This window comes from Mya arenaria, chromosome 14 (genome assembly GCF_026914265.1).
Source record: "Mya arenaria isolate MELC-2E11 chromosome 14, ASM2691426v1".
Lineage (NCBI taxonomy): Eukaryota > Metazoa > Mollusca > Bivalvia > Myida > Myidae > Mya > Mya arenaria.
The window spans coordinates 42533298-42552293 of NC_069135.1; the positions used below are offsets into that span (position 1 = coordinate 42533298).

The 18996-nt window shown below is 34.1% G+C and overlaps 2 protein-coding genes and 1 long non-coding RNA gene across 4 annotated transcripts in view; all 3 read left to right on the forward strand.

Annotated features, from left to right (window-relative positions):
* The first annotated feature begins 422 nt into the window (after positions 1–422).
* Positions 423–1647, forward strand: LOC128217016 (uncharacterized). Its single transcript, XR_008258174.1, has 3 exons — positions 423–471; positions 830–978; positions 1533–1647. It is a non-coding gene; the product is annotated as an uncharacterized LOC128217016 (long non-coding RNA).
* Positions 1648–2003: 356 nt separating this feature from the next.
* LOC128216152 (heat shock 70 kDa protein 12A-like) lies at positions 2004–4097 on the forward strand. Its single transcript, XM_052922734.1, has 4 exons — positions 2004–2130; positions 2396–2530; positions 2960–2985; positions 3480–4097. The coding sequence occupies exons 1-4, from the start codon at positions 2004–2006 to the stop codon at positions 4095–4097; spliced, it is 906 nt and encodes a 301-aa protein (XP_052778694.1).
* Positions 4098–11339: 7242 nt separating this feature from the next.
* LOC128217775 (heat shock 70 kDa protein 12A-like) overlaps positions 11340–18996 on the forward strand; it is a 40891-nt gene continuing 33234 nt past the window's right edge. The window contains exons 1-9 of one of the 2 annotated variants that reach the window (XM_052925147.1): positions 11340–11453; positions 11663–11810; positions 12077–12225; positions 13234–13313; positions 13930–14071; positions 14548–14695; positions 15024–15158; positions 15343–15554; positions 15902–15975. In XM_052925147.1, coding sequence (XP_052781107.1) covers positions 11451–11453; positions 11663–11810; positions 12077–12225; positions 13234–13313; positions 13930–14071; positions 14548–14695; positions 15024–15158; positions 15343–15554; positions 15902–15975 — 1091 coding nt within the window. In that variant the 5' untranslated portion in view covers positions 11340–11450. Of the gene's footprint in view, positions 11454–11662; positions 11811–12076; positions 12226–13233; positions 13314–13929; positions 14072–14547; positions 14696–15023; positions 15159–15342; positions 15555–15901; positions 16642–18996 lie in introns of those variants that run through there. The other variant, XM_052925146.1, reaches the window with a different exon arrangement.

Genomic DNA, 18996 nt, shown 5'->3' on the forward strand with positions numbered 1-18996 from the left:
AAGGTAAGGAATAGCGGATTGATATTGGCTTAATGTAGACAATCCATCTATGATATAATCAACATTAATAATGTACTATGCTTATTGTAGTATCGAATAAAACTATTTACATGGTATTACGCATTTGGCATCAAATGATTAATAGTTAAAGCTAAAACGAAATAGGAAGTCATTCTTTATTTCTGGACAATTGTTATATGAGAATGTAATGGACAGTAGATGTAATATGTATCGGAAAGAAATGCAATGGTAAGTCAATTTTCACATGTCATAAGGCTTTAACAATAGTATCTATTTATGAGTGTATATTTTATTTTGATGTTTTTATTTAGGTGCCACTTCTTGTTGTGGGGATTGATTTTGGAACAACGTATTCAGGATGGTCGTATTCGTTTAAACACGACTTTGAACTCAACCCAATAAAAGTCGAAACAATGGGTTGGCATGGCGACCAGTTTGTTTCATCTAAAGGTAAATGTGTGTTTTTATTTGATTGGTTTCATATAACAATTATAAATAGAATAAGGAAGCATATTTTTTTCTCTCAAATCAATTTCAAATAAATTATAATGAATTTAATGTAGTTGTATTTGACCACTTAAAACAATTAAGATACATATGGCCGATGTTTTATTGCATATCTTAATCCTGAACCAGAAACGACCATGCACTATTTTCAAAAAAATAAGGTTTGTCGTGTAATTTAGAAAATATCTTAGACATGTGTTTGGCAAGCTTGTTATTTTTTCAAAGTTTGAGAAAAGAACCGTACACATGATATTTGAAAGTGATGTCTCTCGAGCCCCTCCTCTAATGTTACAATTTACAGCACCAACTTGTGTCCTATTTAAACCCGATGAGAAGACGTTCTAAGCGTTTGGATATGACGCTGAAAACAGGTACAGCAGTCTGGTTGAAGAAGAGGAACATAACAAATGGTACTACTTCAGGAGGTTTAAGATGAAACTTTACAATCAGGTAAGGTAAATCAAACACGGCGACAGAACACAGAATACAATGTTTAACTACAATAAAGCACTTTTTGGTGTTAAAATGCAGTGTTTAAATTTGAATTATATATACAATTACCAGCAATATTATCCGTAAGCAATTCATATACGTTTGACTTTAAACGTGATATAACACGAGATATGGACATTGAAGATGAAACTGGAAAGAAATTAAATGCAAAGGTTGTATTTATGGCTGCCATAAGGTAAACTATTTTAATGATATTCAATAGTGTTGATGTAAATGCCAAGTATATTGCCAATCCTTACTCATAGAAATTGGGTTGAGAAGCAGAGGTATACAAATACATACGTTAAACCAGTTGAAAAAGATATATGGTTTTCAGCACCTTACTTTCTCTAAAATTCAAAATATAAATTGTTTAACATTACACCAATTCAACGTTGTTGGGCAATAACGTTTGAATCAAATGAAGCTTACATGCTTTCTGAATGCATACAGATTATTACCATTTAAAATAATGTTTCATTGTTGTGTAAAACCTAATTTAACTATCATAGATTTCTTAAAGAGGACCTTTTGAAAGTCATTGAAGAGCGCATCAAGGGAGAAATCAAACCCGAGGAGATTAATTGGGTTTTGACAGTTCCCGCTATTTGGGATTATGGTGCCAAACAGTTTATGAGGGAGGCCGCTGAAAGCGTAAGACTTCATTCAATATGTTCTTGAAATGACTTTGTATCAACTGGAAAACTTCCTTTCAGACAGGACAGAGACAATTTCGAAGAAAAAAAATAGCGTTTAATAGCGTCATAACAAAGAACTTAATTGAGTTTTATATAACTGGACACGATCACAAGCACTTTTTTATTCTCTTTTTTTAATTGTTGTAATGAGCACTTACGGGCTTTCAGTGCAGCAGATTTAATTTGTCGTGAACATGTACCTACCTAATGAAAACAAAACGCGTTGAAAGAAAGTAAGTAATGTAAGGTATTTTTTAACAGGCTGGGATTTCTTCTGACACACTAATGATAGCACTGGAACCAGAAGCCGCGGCGAAATATTGTCGGTTTCTACCTGCGGAAAAGACTGAACATGAGGACTCATTTTGCAAATTTAAAACTGGAAGCAAAGTCCTGAGTATTGATGCAGAAGGTTTGCTGGTACAAACGGGACTAGTATTTAACTTAAAAGAAAATTTCGTATTTAATACACAAGGTCGCGGAATTGGAGAAAAAGAATTCGCTGAACAAATATAACAGTCTTTTGTCAGCAAAAGAGAGTATTTTTTTATAATTGTAGATGAATATCCCACATAAAGAAACTGATGTCACATATCTATGATTTATTTATTTGTTTATATTTAAAGTCCTCTCCCATTTTCAATGTATTATTACATTTAACTATTTGTCAATCCAAGGAGGTACTGTTTACATAAGTGTACAAGAGGTCGCAGAGAACGGTTCTATGAAGAACATCTACAAAGCTAGTGGCGGAGATTGGGGCGAAGCGAAGGTGGACGAGGCTTATGTGAAGTTTTTAGAAAACATGTTAGGTATACGATGCTGGTACTTTACATGATGTGTTTGGTCTAACAATGTTTCGTTTGACAAAGTAATAAAACGTTTAGTGGAGTATTCGTTCTAGTTTAATGGACGAAATGTTTTCAGAATATGTCAGTTCTACTAGTTTAATGGACGAAATGTTTTCAAAATATGTCAGTTCTACTAGTTTAATGGACGAAATGTTTTCAAAATATGGAAAGGAAAAAAGCTTATACAACAACAAAGTGTGACAAAGCAGTTTAAGTTTGCTTAAGACTGTTCCTTAATTTCAGTGGTAAGACTGTTCCTTGATTTCAGTGGTAAGACTGTTCCTTGATTTCAGTGGAAGACTGTTCCTTGATTTCAGTGGAAGACTGTTCCTTGATTTCAGTGGTAAGACTGTTCCTTGATTTCAGTGGAAGACTGTTCCTTGATTTCAGTGGAAGACTGTTCCTTGATTTCAGTGGTAAGACTGTTCCTTGATTTCAGTGGTAAGACTGTTCCTTGATTTCAGTGGTAAGACTGTTCCTTGATTTCAGTGGTAGACTGTTTCTTAATTTCAGTGGTAAGACTGTTCCTTGATTTCAGTGGTAAGACTGTTCCTTGATTTCAGTGGTAGACTGTTCCTTAATTTCAGTGGTAAGACTGTTCCTTGATTTCAGTGGTAAGACTGTTCCTTGATTTCAGTGGTAAACTGTTCCTTAATTTCAGTGGTAAGACTGTTCCTTGATTTCAGTGGTAAGACTGTTCCTTGATTTTAGTGGTAGACTGTTCCTTAATTTCAGTGGTAAGACTGTTCCTTGATTTCAGTGGTAAGACTGTTCCTTGATTTCAGTGGTAAGACTGTTCCTTGATTTCAGTGGAAGACTGTTCCTTGATTTCAGTGGAAGACTGTTCCTTGATTTCAGTGGTAAGACTGTTCCTTGATTTCAGTGGTAAGTGTAAAAACCTTTTTTGCAGGTGTCGATCAAAGCTGACAAATTGAAGGTCAACGCGAGCGTTGTAACGAACTTTTTCAAGGCCCAAGTTGAAGCTATAGTAGACCAAGTTTCCAACATTATTGAATATTCGAGGATAGGTGACATTGCGGCAGTCGTTCTAGTCGGAGGATTTAGTAATTGCCATTTACTCATGCATGCTATGAAGACAAAGTTTGATGACCATAAAATCATCGTCCCAAATGAGCCAGACCTTATAGTATTGAAGGGGGCCGTGATATTTGGACATAAACCAGAGCTGATTTCCCAACGAGTGAACAAATACACCTTCTACGGCGTAGAAATATATGAGGAGTTTATTGAACAAATTCACAAATCATCTTATAAAGTAATAGACGAGGAAGGGGATTCTATGTGCAAAAATGTCTTTGATAAACATATCACAGCTGGGCAGTGCCTCATTTATGGAGATGCACAAGGTGAAGAGGTCTACCATCCAACAAGAGCAAGTCAATGCGTTATAAGCTTCCCTGTTTATTTCACCCTTGACCCAGTTCCGATGTACGTTACCGATGAAGGTTGCCACATTGCAGGTGTACTAAGAGTTCCACTAGAAGGAAGTGGAACTGACCGATCTTGAGGGTACGAATGATTTACGGAGGGACTGAGATAGAAGTCGAGGCTTTTGAAGACGCTACAGGGAAAGTATATCCCCTGAAAATTGACTTTTTGAGCTAACATTTCGGAAAAATAAAGAACGTTATTTAAGATATCTTTTATGGTTTTTGTTTATTTTAAACTAGTTTTAAACTGTCGTAAGTAGTATAAAACAGAATTGAGTTTAATGCCAAACAGCTGTATTCAAAGTATACACATATTTGGTCATAAAGATAACAATAAAGATACAGTAATTATAAATGACACACATGTGTGTAGCAGCTGATACAACTAAAGTTTGTAGAACATGCGATAGTGGCAAATGGAAGTGTTTGAATACATGTGTCACGAAAATATTGCATAAACAATTGAATGCCGATTAATTTAAATCTTATTTGTTTACATAATATTGTTGTGTTTTAGTGTATTGCTATGAAAATGTCTCAAAATAGTATAAAACAAAATCCATAAAGCATTAATTTATGCCCTACCCTATGCAACAATATTCGTTGTTACTACAACCACGTTGTGAATTCTCAGGCATTTAGTTTTTTTGCAAGAAGTGCTTTTCAATAATTTTGAAAATGTAATGTATCTGGACCCATTATCTCAAATCGTCGGAACCTAGGTCGATGTGAGAAACCATAAAATATTTCAAAGTGATATATTGATATCAGAACATCATGATAATCTTGTTAAACAAAAGTTGTTCGTAAACGATGTAGTTTTTCCGAAACCCTAGCTCTGAACTTGCCAGCGCCCTGTAAAGAGAATAAAAAAGTGATTTTTAAGGTGTCCTTCTTGTCTCTGACACAGAACTCCTTTTGACTGTATTACTAGTACACATGTTGTATACGCTAGGTTAAGTATTAAAGAGAAGGAACAACACAAAAAAATCTTCACAGTGCCAAAACAAACAGTCTCCGTTTGATTAAGCCTGTTTTTTAGCAACAAGGTAAGGTGTAAGCTGCACTATCAATTGTCCGAAGCGAAGCGAAGAAGACTATACGAACAGTTCCACGTATCCGTTTTAAGAGTACACCAAACCAACTTGATGGCATTCAAGGTACAACGAAATGTGTGTAACATAGGTTCAATCGATTTAGGAATTAGAGAGAAGGAGATGTGGTAAATGCATTACGCTTTTGAAACTAAGTAGGAACTAAGGGAGCATACTATTCCATTCAAACACCGTAATAAACTCGGGTTATCATGCAAAGGATGGACCGAGTATATTACTTTCCAGTCAACCATGTATTGTTGCTCATTTACGATCTCTTATGAAAAATAAAGTATTTAATAACAAAGTAAAAAATGGACACTTAAATTCACTTTAAATTAAAAAAATGCTGTCGTTAAAGGAAGAAATCTTTACTGGTTTAAAAGCTGATTTAGAGGCATAGAGTAAGGTATAAAATGTATCATACTTTGGATGATTCCATTTCAACGCGTTCCCATCATGCGCGGAAGTATGGCCTCATAAAGGGCATCTTCTTATCATTGACTTGAAATCAGCGGTAAATTGAGTCATAACATCACTAGTGCTTCATTTTTCACTTCAGTCTTCATAATCGCTCAATATGTTGCTTGTTCATTTACAAAAGGGAGAACAATTAATACATCATCACCTCTTGTTGGAACATTCAACTAGGAATTGAATGGAACATGAATCTTCAGTTCACTGTAAACAGGTAACCCGATGTCATAAAATTATAGGTATGCTATAAACGCAAGATGGCGCCACTTACAGTACCAGGCAGATGCAATAATAAACAAACCACAATAACTTGATAATCCCTGAAAGGAAGTCCCAGATTGTAAGTGTCATTAATATAATTGATAGGAATGTAAACAGGTTATATAAAAAATAACTGTTTTTTTATTTTTTATTTTTTAAAAAAAACATTGGCTCTTAAGCTGGTCTGCCTGCAATGCGGCAACCTTATCGGTAATGTACGTAGAGTCTGCATCAATTATGTAAAACACATTAGACTGATTAGACGTTTGACTTGATTTTGCCGGAGAGAATCTCGTGTTTTAATTTGGCTGTGGTTCTCCAATAATAACTGCCCTGTGATTATGTGTTTGTCAAAGACATTGGCGGGCATTCCCACCTGCGTCAATTACTGTGGAATATTCTTAAAGTTGTGTGCAAGAGTTTTCAACAAGAACGATCCGTATTTGTTTACGCCATATTGTATTGTCTCACTCTTTGGGAAATCTGCCCTTCAAGACTGCAATGTCTCGATCATTCAAGAGACTCAGGGAAATCTACCTGATATTTTCCTAAACATTCTATTTAATAGTGCAACATAGAATCATATTTCAATTGAAAAAATAAACAAATTCACTTTTTCAAAAAAGTCAAAAAAATAAATAAACGTACCTTTTTGACGAAAAACAACAACAAAAATGCTTGTATTTTAGATTTATGGCATGAGGACAATACGTACAATGTTTTATCCTGTCACTGGCATACAAATCGGTCCAATAACAAGGTGCCGTGTAAATTTTAGTTTATTATGATAGTAGACCACGAGATGTTTATCTACAGACAGTTGGTCATGTGACCGCGAAAACGTACTTTTTTCTTTTCTGAAATGTCAGAGGATAAGGCTCAAGACCACAGTTATCTGCCCCCCCCTCCCGTTGACCAAGATCCGGATGTGAATACAGAAAAAAGAGTGCTTGTGTTCAAGTATCAATATTTTATTAAAATTGAATGAAAAAAAAAAAGCAAAAAATGATCTTTCTGCAGAGAACTTGACTGAATTTGACATTCTATTGCAGAAATTGATAGTTTACAGTGTAAATATTGGACAAATCATAGCTTGTTGAAGTCTATAAATTAGTTGTTTGTAGCCGATTGACTCCTTGGCGGAAGGGTTCTGTATTTGGACTCAATTTTGAGAGTCGGGTCAATAGTCAACATGGTGTTTTCTTGTGATTATATTTTGTGTCTTGAATTGTTCTAGAGATGCCATGTCCTTGTTTTTCAATTGAGGTGTGTATAAAGTCAAAAGCCAGGTTAGTGTCTATATGAAACATATAGTAAAAAAAACTGTGGTCTCACGCCTGATATAGAGGAAGCTTTTGGAGGGGTGGCCCATTTTAAATTGTTACAATTTCTTAATTTATACAGCTATCTGGTTGAAATTTGGCCAGTTGACAGTGCTTAGCCATAGAATATTGGTGTTTGAGTATAAAATTTGAAAATCCAATATTACATAATATAAATTAATAATATAAAATTTTCTTATATATTTTTGACATTTTTAAAAAAACCTACTTTCACTTTCAATTTAATGTTTTGAAATAGTTCCAATTGATGGTAACTAATGAATGAAAGCCTCACTTTCAATTCCAAAGTTTAAATGGAGGGATTTATATAATATAAACAACATTTACTTGCTCAATGAAAAAAGCACGGTCAAACGCCAACAGGCGATGGCCGCGCATATGGTTAGGTACTCTCAAGCAAGGTCCAATAAGGTATGGGGTTGTACATTCCAGGTTTCCTGATGGCAATTGACATAACTGACATGTTCACAGGTTTTGATATTGGATTCATCTCCAAGTGTTGGCTTCATCACACCTGTCATGATCCACTTTTGGTCATGGTGGAACACTTCAATGTTGAACCCATCAATTTAAACTGGTATGCCAGAGATGTGTTAATTGAGTATGTTGTGTGCGTCAATGATTGACTGTTTGGGTAGGTGCATTTATGTTCATTTATTTTTTTCCTTTATTAATATTTTAAACAGACCCATGAGGAACTAATGAAGAACCAGCCAGACCCCCCCACCAAGTTGCCCACCAGGCCAATCTGTACTTTGTGTATGCCAACATGCCGACATGCTGTAATTTGTAAGTACTTCAAGATTATATAATGGAAATGGAAAATTGTATCCAAACTGAATTATAAAGTGAGTAAGTTTGGTCATATAAGCCCATTGAGAATGTTTGTTCCATTCCTTAATGAATTTCTTTCATGTACGCGTTGTCTGTCCATCATTTCTGATGTGGCTTTGATAATTATATTAATTTCTAATGAAACTGCTGACTTGTATTAGTCTTTGGTCTGTATTGTGCATCTATTCACACATTATGTTTGCTCTTTTAAGCAAACATTACATTAATTGCAAATTCTATAAGCAATTAAACAAAACTTACTGCACATAGGATGCAGAATGATGTTTTATTTAGTGTGCATATGATTTTCAGCTTATGGACAAGAAAACATCTACTTCAACAATCACACAACACAATGAGATCCCAATTTTAAAGAAATAAAGCCACCTTTCATTAATTCATTCCATCAATCATTCATATATATTCATTAATTCATTCATTTATTCAGTTTATTTATTGAACAACTTGACATTTCTCAAGGCAAAAGAAATAAAAAGTGAGCAGCTTTCATAAAGAATAGAGTCTTTTCCCTTCATGCATTAAAAAAAAACAACCTTAATACTTTATAAATGTTTTAAAAACCCTAATTTTTTGCTTATTTCAATAGCGTAGCCACAGAGGAATTTTCAAGGACAAGAACCAGTGCTGGTCAAAATGTGGTCTCGTGTGATTTTTCATACCGGCTCTCGGCAAGGATTTTCAAGAAAGGAATACCATCTCCAAGTAAGAAGAAATTCTAAGCATGTCTGGTTTGAATGCTTTCCAATTGCATCTGGGTACTCAATAAGATGAGATTTACCTTTGAGTTGTTAAAAAATGATTGCAAAATGTCCAAAAGACTATATATTTTATAAAAATTGTTCTGAAAATCTTTGAATTCAAGAATTTTTCTGCATATTTATCACATTTATTACTATATTAAAGGTTGTGTATGCCTCAAATGAGTGTTTACAGGCCTTTTTCAAACTTTAACAGTAGTGGCAGATAGTTTTATTAGTGTAAAACATTGCTTTTGTGTCTTGCTTGCAGATCATGATGTGCCAATAAGCTCCAGATAGCTGCGGCCTTTTCCCCAGGCAGTAGTCCTGCAATCTGAATCCAGGAGATGCAGCTCTGAATCCAATATTTCAGAAGAATGAAGATGTTAGTCAATTCTGTAGTACTTGTTTGTTTGTAAATGATTCCAATGAGTGCGATTTATAGTAAATCAGGTGTAAATAAGCAACTTATAGACAATGGTAAAGTGCTGTACTCTGAATTTAATCCCAAATCTACAAAATGTAGCCTTCAAAACAGATTCTTAAAGTTATTTTTTTTAAAAATGGGCATAATAATGTTATCTCTGCATTTTTACATCATGTAGCCACCTCATACATGAAAACACTAGCAGTTGTCATGAATCTTTCAGTTTTAGTGGGGTTTTTTGCCATTTCCTTTGTTGCGCCATTTGTCCGGAAAGCCAACAATTTGGCATATAGTGGTGTTTAGACTGTCTATAAACACATGATCACTAAATTTCTTTTGTTAAACTGAACAGTTCTGTTACCTTTGTATATAACTGGAAAAGAAAATCAAAATTTTGACAAGTTGAAGCATTTCAGTTTGGCTCTATGTCATTTTTTTATATAAAACGCTATGCTGATAAAGTGGAAAAACCTTATTTTGCTTATAAAAATATCTTAAAAGAGTAGGCAGGCCATTTTGTGGTGCTGTTCTATAGAGACCATTGAAAGCTACAAGGAAAATTTTACTTGGTCAAATTATTCCAATGCATAAGGAAATAATGGCTCTTCAAAGGTTTGCGGCTTACCATTTGAGGGAAATGGCTGTTTCTGCTTTTTATGGAAATGCCACAGGTGCTAATACTTGTCTCATTCATTTAGTGTTTGATATATCATTGCCAAACTTTCCGTAAGTGTTGCATATAGCCTGAAGCTGAACTATAGGAGTTTTGAAGTCTGTTTCTGAAAAAATGTTGCTTAAATAGGCTCAAGACCACAGTTATCTGCCCCCCCCCCCCCCGTTGACCAAGATCCGGATATGAATACAGAAAAAAGAGTGATTGTGTTCAAGTATCAATATTTTATTAAAATGGAATGAAAAAGCACAAATAATGTTTCAGTTTTTTATCAATGGTCCGACAACAACCGACCTCAACAATCACTCGCCCATAATGTCCCATCACTCTGCATAATAATGACACTGGCAAAATAATCGACTAGAAAATCTACATGTGATTTGAAAATCTTAACCCACCCGCAAATACTGGAAACTGTGCAGCATTCAGCTGCAGATAATTCAATGTGTGTGGTGAATGACAGAATATCACTTACAACAGAAATGAATTATCTCGTTGCCGTTTTAGTTCTGAATATCTAACATTATCAACACAAGTCAAATCCATTTAACATGTGGAGAGTGCTTGTAAACACTCGTGATCTTGAACCATGACCTGTGTACTGTACTCGGTGACTTGCGGAATAGTTGTTACATCATCAGATAATGTTTGGTGACTGATTCATGTGTATGCACCTTTAAAAGTTTTTTTTTATGTTTTGAATTGATATTGACGAATTAAAATGCAATGACTTGACTATAAGCGTATTGAAAACTGATTAATTCCTCCGCTTTGCCAAATAAACTTCCTCTATCTACGGCACTAACCTAGTATTCTCTATATCTCAAAATAAACCTACGAGAAACCTTAGCTGCTAAATGAGTGAATATTAACATACCTTTTATTGCTTTGCTTAAATCAAATTGATTTTAGTTGTATTTAAAGCTGCACTCTCACAGATTTACCATTTTTACAACTTTTTTATTTTTGTCTTGGAAAGAGCAAATTTTCGCGTAAATATCTGCAAGGCAATAATATAAGATTGCTGACAAAAAATCAGATCGTAAAATTTCATATTTTCGTTCAAAAATTAATGTTTTATGGCCAAAACCGTTACTAACGGTTTAAGAAAAATGCATAAAAGATTAATTTTTGAACTGAAATATAAAATTCTGCGATCTGATTTTTAGTCAGCAGTCTTATTTAACTGGTTTCCATGAATTTTTCAAAATTGGCTCGTTCCAAGACAAAAAATAAAAAAGTTGTCAAAACGTTCCATCTGTGAGAGTGCAGCTTTAAATGAAATGTTTGGTAGTCATATACGTGAAACGCTAAAAATGATATATTTTTTCCAGTAGGAAGTTTGCTTTTTTACGTTGAAAAGTAAACTGAAATTAAATTAGTAGACTGTAACCTAATAACCTAATAACAGGTACTCGCAAGATAAAAGCGTTTATAAGACAAAGCCGATAAGAAGTATTGTACACGGGCGAAACGAAAGAGGAAGTTATTTAGAAAAGATAAGGTCTTTTCCGAAAATAAATCTGTACTTATACCTGTACGATTTATATTGCAAGGGAAACAATGGTATGCATTTTCACCATATTCATTTCTTTTAAAACAGTTTAAGAATAATGTCTGCCTGTTTAACTGTACCGAATAATACATGCTCCGTCAATATTACACAATCAAAATATGTTTATATATTAATGACCGTATGTATAGGACTACATGTATTTTTTGCAAAAACAATTACTTATTGACCAACTATTTGTGTTAATGTTAATCCATTCAAGGCAATTAAGGCGCCACTTCTTGTTGCTGGGATTGATTTTGGGACAACCTACTCCGGATGGTCTTACTCGTTTAGACACGAGTTTGAACACGACCCAACTAAAGTCGCAACCAAAAGTTGGTATGGAGACCAGCTGGTTTCATTAAAAGGTACATGTATTTGGTACTTTATTACACAACTTCTGTTTTTCTAAAAGAACATGTGTTCATGGTCATTCGACATTACTTATTTTTTTAAGCTGCTAGGTCACTCTAGAATGTAAGATAATTTGGTATAAACGTAAATTGTAAGTCAGTAGAAACCACTTAAAAAGACGCTATCAAAATAATAAGTACTTTGAATTGATGAACTACAGTGCCGTTTATGAAATACTTAAAACTTTACATGATCTTCCTTATATACTATTACTTCACAGCACCGACATGTGTTCTGGTTGAACCCGATGGGGAAACTTTCTCAGCGTTTGGATACGACGCTGAATCCAAGTACACCAGTCTAGTTGAAGCGGAGGAACATGAAAAATGGTACTTCTTCAGGAGATTCAAGATGAAGCTACACAATAAGGTAAAATACCTAAAAGTAGCTAGAAGGCAGCAAACACAAACTTTACTAATACGTTTGCTTCCAAATATAGTAACAAAATGGCAGGTCATTATCCAATTTTTGCGGCAATATGGGATTTTGGCCGGAACATGTTCGGCCTTATTTTCTCATATAATAAGCGAGTGAAAAAACACGCGTGATTTACATTGCACCGTTAACATTAAATTTCCGACATCTTGATTGTGCTTTAAAACGTTATGCTAGAAAATGACTTGATATTTTAACAAAAACTTGAGTGGAAAGTGCTGCTTGCGAAAGAAAAGGGTTACAGTCGTTAATGAAAGTACTTTAGTTCTGTACAATATTTTGTATGTCCTGTTTCAAAAATGATGCACGAAGAGCCAGTAAGTTCAAAGGTATTTTCCTTTTAGAGTAACAAACTCATTACCAGTGAACGACATCTTGGATTACAACAAGTGCTTACTTCAAGATCACTCTCCCATATACTCACGATCAGTTGATCATTGATACAAATTAGTGGCATTTACAACAATAACCATTTACTGGAAAACAATACAGTGTGTCAAAAATCATAATGTTAAAGGGACTCGCTTTTGGACAAACTTGTTTTTAAGTGGTAATGCATCTAAAAAGTAATAAAAAAATGGGGAGCAAACCCACACCGGTACAGTTAAGAAATCAAAGCGCTGAAAGCGTTGAAAGACTGTCGATATAGATGAAAAAGGATGAATGTTTAATTAGCAAAAATACATTGTCCATACTTAATTAAGTATCAAATGGCCTATTAGATTCTTAATTCAAGGTTCCTTAGTGTGAACCGCATTAAGTCAGTTTAATATATATATTTTACATTTGAAATGTTTCGATTTATTTGAATCTATGTTATTTAACGTCTTTAATCACAGTTTTAGTCAGCATTTACGTGTCTTTATTTCGTTTGAGTCTGTTTCTGACGATCTAGAATTGCCTACGTTATGAATGAATAACTGTTTTCTTGTCTTTCAACAGACTATAAAAAGAGATATGGAAATTGAAGATGAAACAGGAAAGAAATTAAATGCAAAGCTTGTCTTTACGTCTGCAATAAGGTAAAACTTAAATGAACTTGTGTTATGTTTTGTGATTGTTTTTGAAAGTGAAATTGTTGGCTTGTCTCAAAATTGGAAAACTTCCGTTAAGAAGGCGATTTTCGAATTGGATTCCTATCTGATAATATGACTTTAAATACATACTGATCATATTTCTAAATAAAACTTTTGTAATTCAAGAATGTGTTTCATTTTTGAACCCAATGCAATGATTAAAACAAAACTTGGGTGGTAAACAAAGAAATAAGTTTTCAAAAATGTTTTTTACAAAGTTTATCCGGATGCTGTTAACGTTAGATAAGTTTGCAAAAAAATCGGATTTGCAAAGTTATTCCGGATGCTGTTCTTGTAAGCATCATCGATCATTATCATAATCAGCGTTTATCAGTTGCATACAACTAAAAATATAAACATAGCCAAGATAGCTTCAAATAGTACTTAACACGAGATTAGGTTTTTGACATCTTAAACTTAAAATATTTGATTTACATATTACATTGCTCTTTTTTGTCCGCTGCTTATGTTTAAAAAGAAAAGCGTAAATCGATAAATTATTTATTATTTATATAATGAAACGTATACTTTTATAATATAACCTATGATTTTTATTTTATAGATTTCTCAAAGACGACCTTTTAAACGTGATTGAAGACCGCATTGCAGGAGCCGCTACCTCGGAGGAAATTAATTGGGTGTTGACTGTTCCCGCGATTTGGGATGGTGGTGCCAAGCAGTTCATGAGAGAAGCAGCAGAAAGCGTAAGATCGCCATGATTAAAGTAGTAATTTCATTATTAATAGTGTTAAACTTATAATGTTAGAATTAGATGATGGCGCAAATAAGGCCACAAGTGTTTCTGATGGTTTATGCAAAGCGTGCGGTTGAGCGCTCAATAATCTGTTTGTAAAAGGTTGTTGCTATCTTAGTCGTTTCAAAAATTGCAAAACTCCGAAACTGAAATTTGAGTCTGTATAACCATACACTGCAAACATTTTGAAAATGAACCTAGCAATTTCTTTATAATACCTCAGATGGCAATTACCTTAATCCTCTATTTCAATTACTGCATCTCTTCTTTAGTCGTATTGTTACTGTTCCCTTTTGTAAAGCTATGTCTGAGCCTTTGACAATAAATCGATTATTTAATTGATGATCGATGCACTTTTGGAATTTGTTGTGAAAACTAACTTTTTTGGAAAAGGAACAACATTTCTATGACCTTTGTTTAACACAGGCTGGTATTCCATCTTACAATCTCATCATAGCTTTGGAGCCAGAAGCAGCAGCCGTTTACTGTCGATTTTTACAGAAAAAGAATGAAGAAGATAGTTCACTGTCAACATTTAAAACAGGAAGCAAAGTCCTTGTTGTTGATGCAGGAGGTTTTTATATATTTCTCTGAATGTTGATGCCTTTCTCAAAAATAGCATGCTAAAAATACGATGAATTACATTCCTCTAAAACCGCGTTAGGTACAGGTAGATGCTATAAAACTGCAAAAAGAAACAATAGTATGTTGTAAAATCACTCTTAGCTGAAAAGTAATGACCAGATCTATTAACATGTTGTGTGTTCATTAGAACTTCTTTTAAATGAGTTGGCTGCGTTACGCACTATGTGTTACTTCATCAAACAACTATCCTATAAACTCGTTTAATTTCAGTTCGTCTGTACAACTTAATTATCATTTCATTCTAACACACATAACAGGCGGTACGGTTGATATTGCTGTACAAGAGGTTGCAGAGAACGGTTCTATGAAGAACATCTACAAGGCCAGTGGTGGAGATTGGGGAGGAACGAAGGTGGACGAGGCTTATGTCATTTTTTTACAAAACATGTTAGGTACGAATATGAAGACTTTTTTTGGTTCATACATGTTTTTATTTGGCAATTAATTAGCTTTCTCATTTACCGGTATAAGGAGGAAGTGGACTAGATTCGTGCTGTCATTTATATAATGTTGTTTATTATCATTCGGACAGATCAAACGATTTGTGTTTTTTCTTTTCTTTTCCGGGTAATTTAGGAAAGGATTCTATTGACGCATTTAAGCGGTGTTACATGGAAGATTACATATTCATGATTCGTGACTTTGAAATGAAAAAGCGAGGCGTTGACCCATTGAAAAGTGAAAGGCCAGTGATTTTCAGAGTTTCAGCAATGTTACCAAAGCTGATTAAAAAAACCAGGGGCAAAAAGATTCATGAGGCCATAACGGATTCTCCATTTGATAGTACGGTGAGTATTCTTCAAAAACATACATTCATTGTCCTATTCTATTAGTGTGTTGTTTTGTTATTGATAGTTTTAGATGAATTATCTCATTAGAATTACTAGCAAGTCTTTTTTTCAAATCCAAAATGGTATCTTCAATTAGACTTAAAGGTCTAATGCTTTGTTCTTTTACATCGAAGCGGGCAATACATTAATGTTTAATCCACTGAGAATCGACAAAGTGTATAATTTGAACACGTCATTTATACAATATGGCTTTAGAATAACTTCGGAAGCCGAAAGCGTTCAAGTAAGAAAGAAACAACATCGGTTCATAATATCTACGGAAAAATACAAAACATTTGTTTCAGGTTTCAATCCAAGGCGACAAATTGAAAGTCGATATGAGTGTTGTTGCAACCTTTTTCAAAACGCAAATTGATGCAATAGTTGACGAAGTGTCAAACATTATTGAGCAGTCGACGATAGGTGATATAGACGCAATTGTTTTGGTTGGAGGATTTTCCAATTGCTCTTTACTCCAGCAGGCCATTAAGTCAAGATTTGTTAACCATACAATTATCATCCCAAATGATGCAGACCTTGCTGTCTTGAAAGGGGCCGTTATATTCGGACACAAACCAGAGCTGATTACTCAGCGAGTGAGCAAATACACGTATGGGCTTCGAATGAAAAGGCCTTTTGTTGACAAAGTTCACAACGAATATTACAAGGTGATACGTGAGGACGGGAAAGTTTGCTGCGGTAATTGTTTTGATATACACATTACAGCTGGGCAGTGCCTTTTCGTTGGAGAAGCACAAGTACAAAAGAGCTACACTCCAGCGAAATCAAGTAAAACCGCTATATGCTTTCCTGTTTATTATACACATGCTACAGATCCGATGTACACAACAGACAACGGGTGCTACTGTGCAGGCAACATGATAGTTCCAATAGGAGGAAGTGGACTAGACCGATCGGTTGAAGTACGGATGATTTACGGTGGGACAGAGATAGAAGTTGAGGCCACCGAGGTCGCGACAGGAAAAATACATCGCCTAAAGATTGACTTTTTGAGCTAAAGTTAAAAACTAAAAATAAGAAGGAATGTTCTTTTTCACTGAAAACTTTTATTTTATCTAAGTGCATTTAAGCAATATCTTAGAAAGTATAGCAGGCGTGTGAACAGTGGCTATGTTGAACTTTTCATTGATACTGACAAATTTTAACCTTAAACTTTGTCAGACAGGCAGTAAATGTAAATTATCAACAGAAAAAGAGTAATTTATCAATGTAAGTTTGTTTTTCTTTTTTGAATGAATATATAAGAATAAATCATAGAACTGTTAAATATTGTTCGTTAGTTTTAAATAATAAATGCCAAAGATAAAAAGTCCTAAAACTAGTTCGTTGAGTATAATAAGTGATTAAATCTCATAAGGCAACAAACATTTTAATGTACAAGAATCAGACGTGTCAAAACAAGAATCCACTACATTTTTTTTTATTGATTTAATGGATTGAGAACTATGTTTCAACGTAAAGTTTGTTTATATTTGTTTATGTACATTTCTGGTAGAAGGTTATGTTCCTGATCCCAAAATATCAAAACATCACAATCTAGATCACTGTTTGAAACCGTAGTTAAAACTATCTCGTTTGATTGTTGAGTTATACGCCGGACAAATCATTGTTTAGTAAGGAAGGGCAATTACTTGAATAGTAATGAATTACGAAACAGCGTAATGATTCCTATTTATTTGGAACCGACAAGATATATCTGTTTCTGCAATTTGAATTAAATGCCTCAGAGAGTATCGGAGTAATAATCCGCCAAATATATGATTAAAATATTGTAATGGGGATGACTCAGTAAGTATGAAAAGTAGAATTAAAGCTTTTGCGCACTGAAATTCCCCTCATTGATATCTATCTTTATACCAAGTTTCATTAAAATTTCTTCAATACGTTTTGTGGCATTGTCAGGACAAGCAAGTTACTTTACTACAGAATTGGAAAGGGGTGATTGTTCAGCATTAACAGCAGCTATGATTTTGATGCTTGGGCCTACACATGCTGACAAAGCCCTCTGTATATGTTTTAAGATTCATTTAAGTTCGCTTGAGTTGTGTGTAAGTTGCTTGGTTAACAAGGGTTCAGATGTTCTATTATGTATTATGTTGTGAAGGGTGGTGCATCTAGGTCACCTAGATAGTGTTAACGATAAAATATTCGTTAAAGCATTCTTGTACTCTCCAAAAAACCTACAGTAGCTGATCAGATCACCTTTATAAACAAAGTTAATCTATTATTACCGAACTCTTGATACTGAACTTTCGGTACCATGGGAACTATATGAGATTTCGTTGCATATACTGTTCAAAGAATAGGATAAAGTAAATCAGGGAATGACCAGGTTTGAATAATGAACGCATTGTTTGTCTTCAGAAGTATTAGTTTATTCTACATAATGATGGATGGCTAAAGTGAACTTGGAGACATCATGGGAAGTGCATGCGTATTCCTGATGCACATTTCTGGAGTTATACGCCAGACGAATCCGGGTTAAATAGCGAAAGGCAATACTTTTAATAGTTACGAAAAAATGTAATGTTTTTTTTTGCATTTCTACTCAACAAGTTTGAATTAAATACCTTACTGACTATATGAGTTATGCTCGAACAAAAATAAGGTAAACTAACGTATGAAAACTTGGCCTGGTGATGACTATCAGGTGTCGCTAAGTAAGCAAGGGTTCGGTTGTTCTATTATTGATTTTGTTATTGTGGAGGGAAGTGCATCCAGAACACCTATATAGACGATTCGGTAAAGCCTTCTTGGTCATTATTAAGTCATTAAGTCATGATAGGAAACCATTTTAATCGTAGACGCAGTTTTCAAGAGGGAAACAACGTCCGTTCGTAACACCGGTTAATTTAATAAAATCGTACAGGAATCAAGCTGAAGACAAACTGAATTTTCCAAAATATGCGTGATCATGTATATCAACTTGATGCTTAACAACATATAGATATTTGTTTTCAAATTAACCAATTCAAATTCAAAACATAGAATGTTTGGATGTACATGTCGAAAACATTCAATAAGCTCGACAGAAGTGAACAGAAATTTCCAATGCGGAAAATTTTATTTTTTTACTCTCATTTACGGACAAGTAATAAAAATAGGGTATAGTCTGTAGAAGTTCAGTCTTAAAATAAACATTGCTCAAGATAAGTTATATATAACATTTATAAAAAGTAATATTGATAACGAAAACTTCTTAAAATTGTTCTTAAATGCCTTTAAATTGATTTGATTAAACTAACCCTTTACCTACAGAACATATGGTTTGAAGTTAACAGTTTAGTTCTAAATAATAACAACTATGATGTGAAGTATGATGTCACCAGCTGCTTGCATTATCAATATGTGCTGTTTATAAAACAATCCTTGGTAGTAA

Excerpts from the sequence above, each read along its gene's own strand:
- LOC128216152 (XM_052922734.1), top strand. The coding sequence starts at position 2,004 with ATGATAGCACTGGAACCAGAAGCCGCGGCGAAATATTGTCGGTTTCTA. Across the intron at positions 2,131-2,395 it reads CCTGAGTATTGATGCAGAAG|GAGGTACTGTTTACATAAGT; the intron begins GTTTGCTGGTAC and ends TGTCAATCCAAG. Across the intron at positions 2,531-2,959 it reads GTTTTTAGAAAACATGTTAG|TGGAAGACTGTTCCTTGATT; the intron begins GTATACGATGCT and ends CCTTGATTTCAG.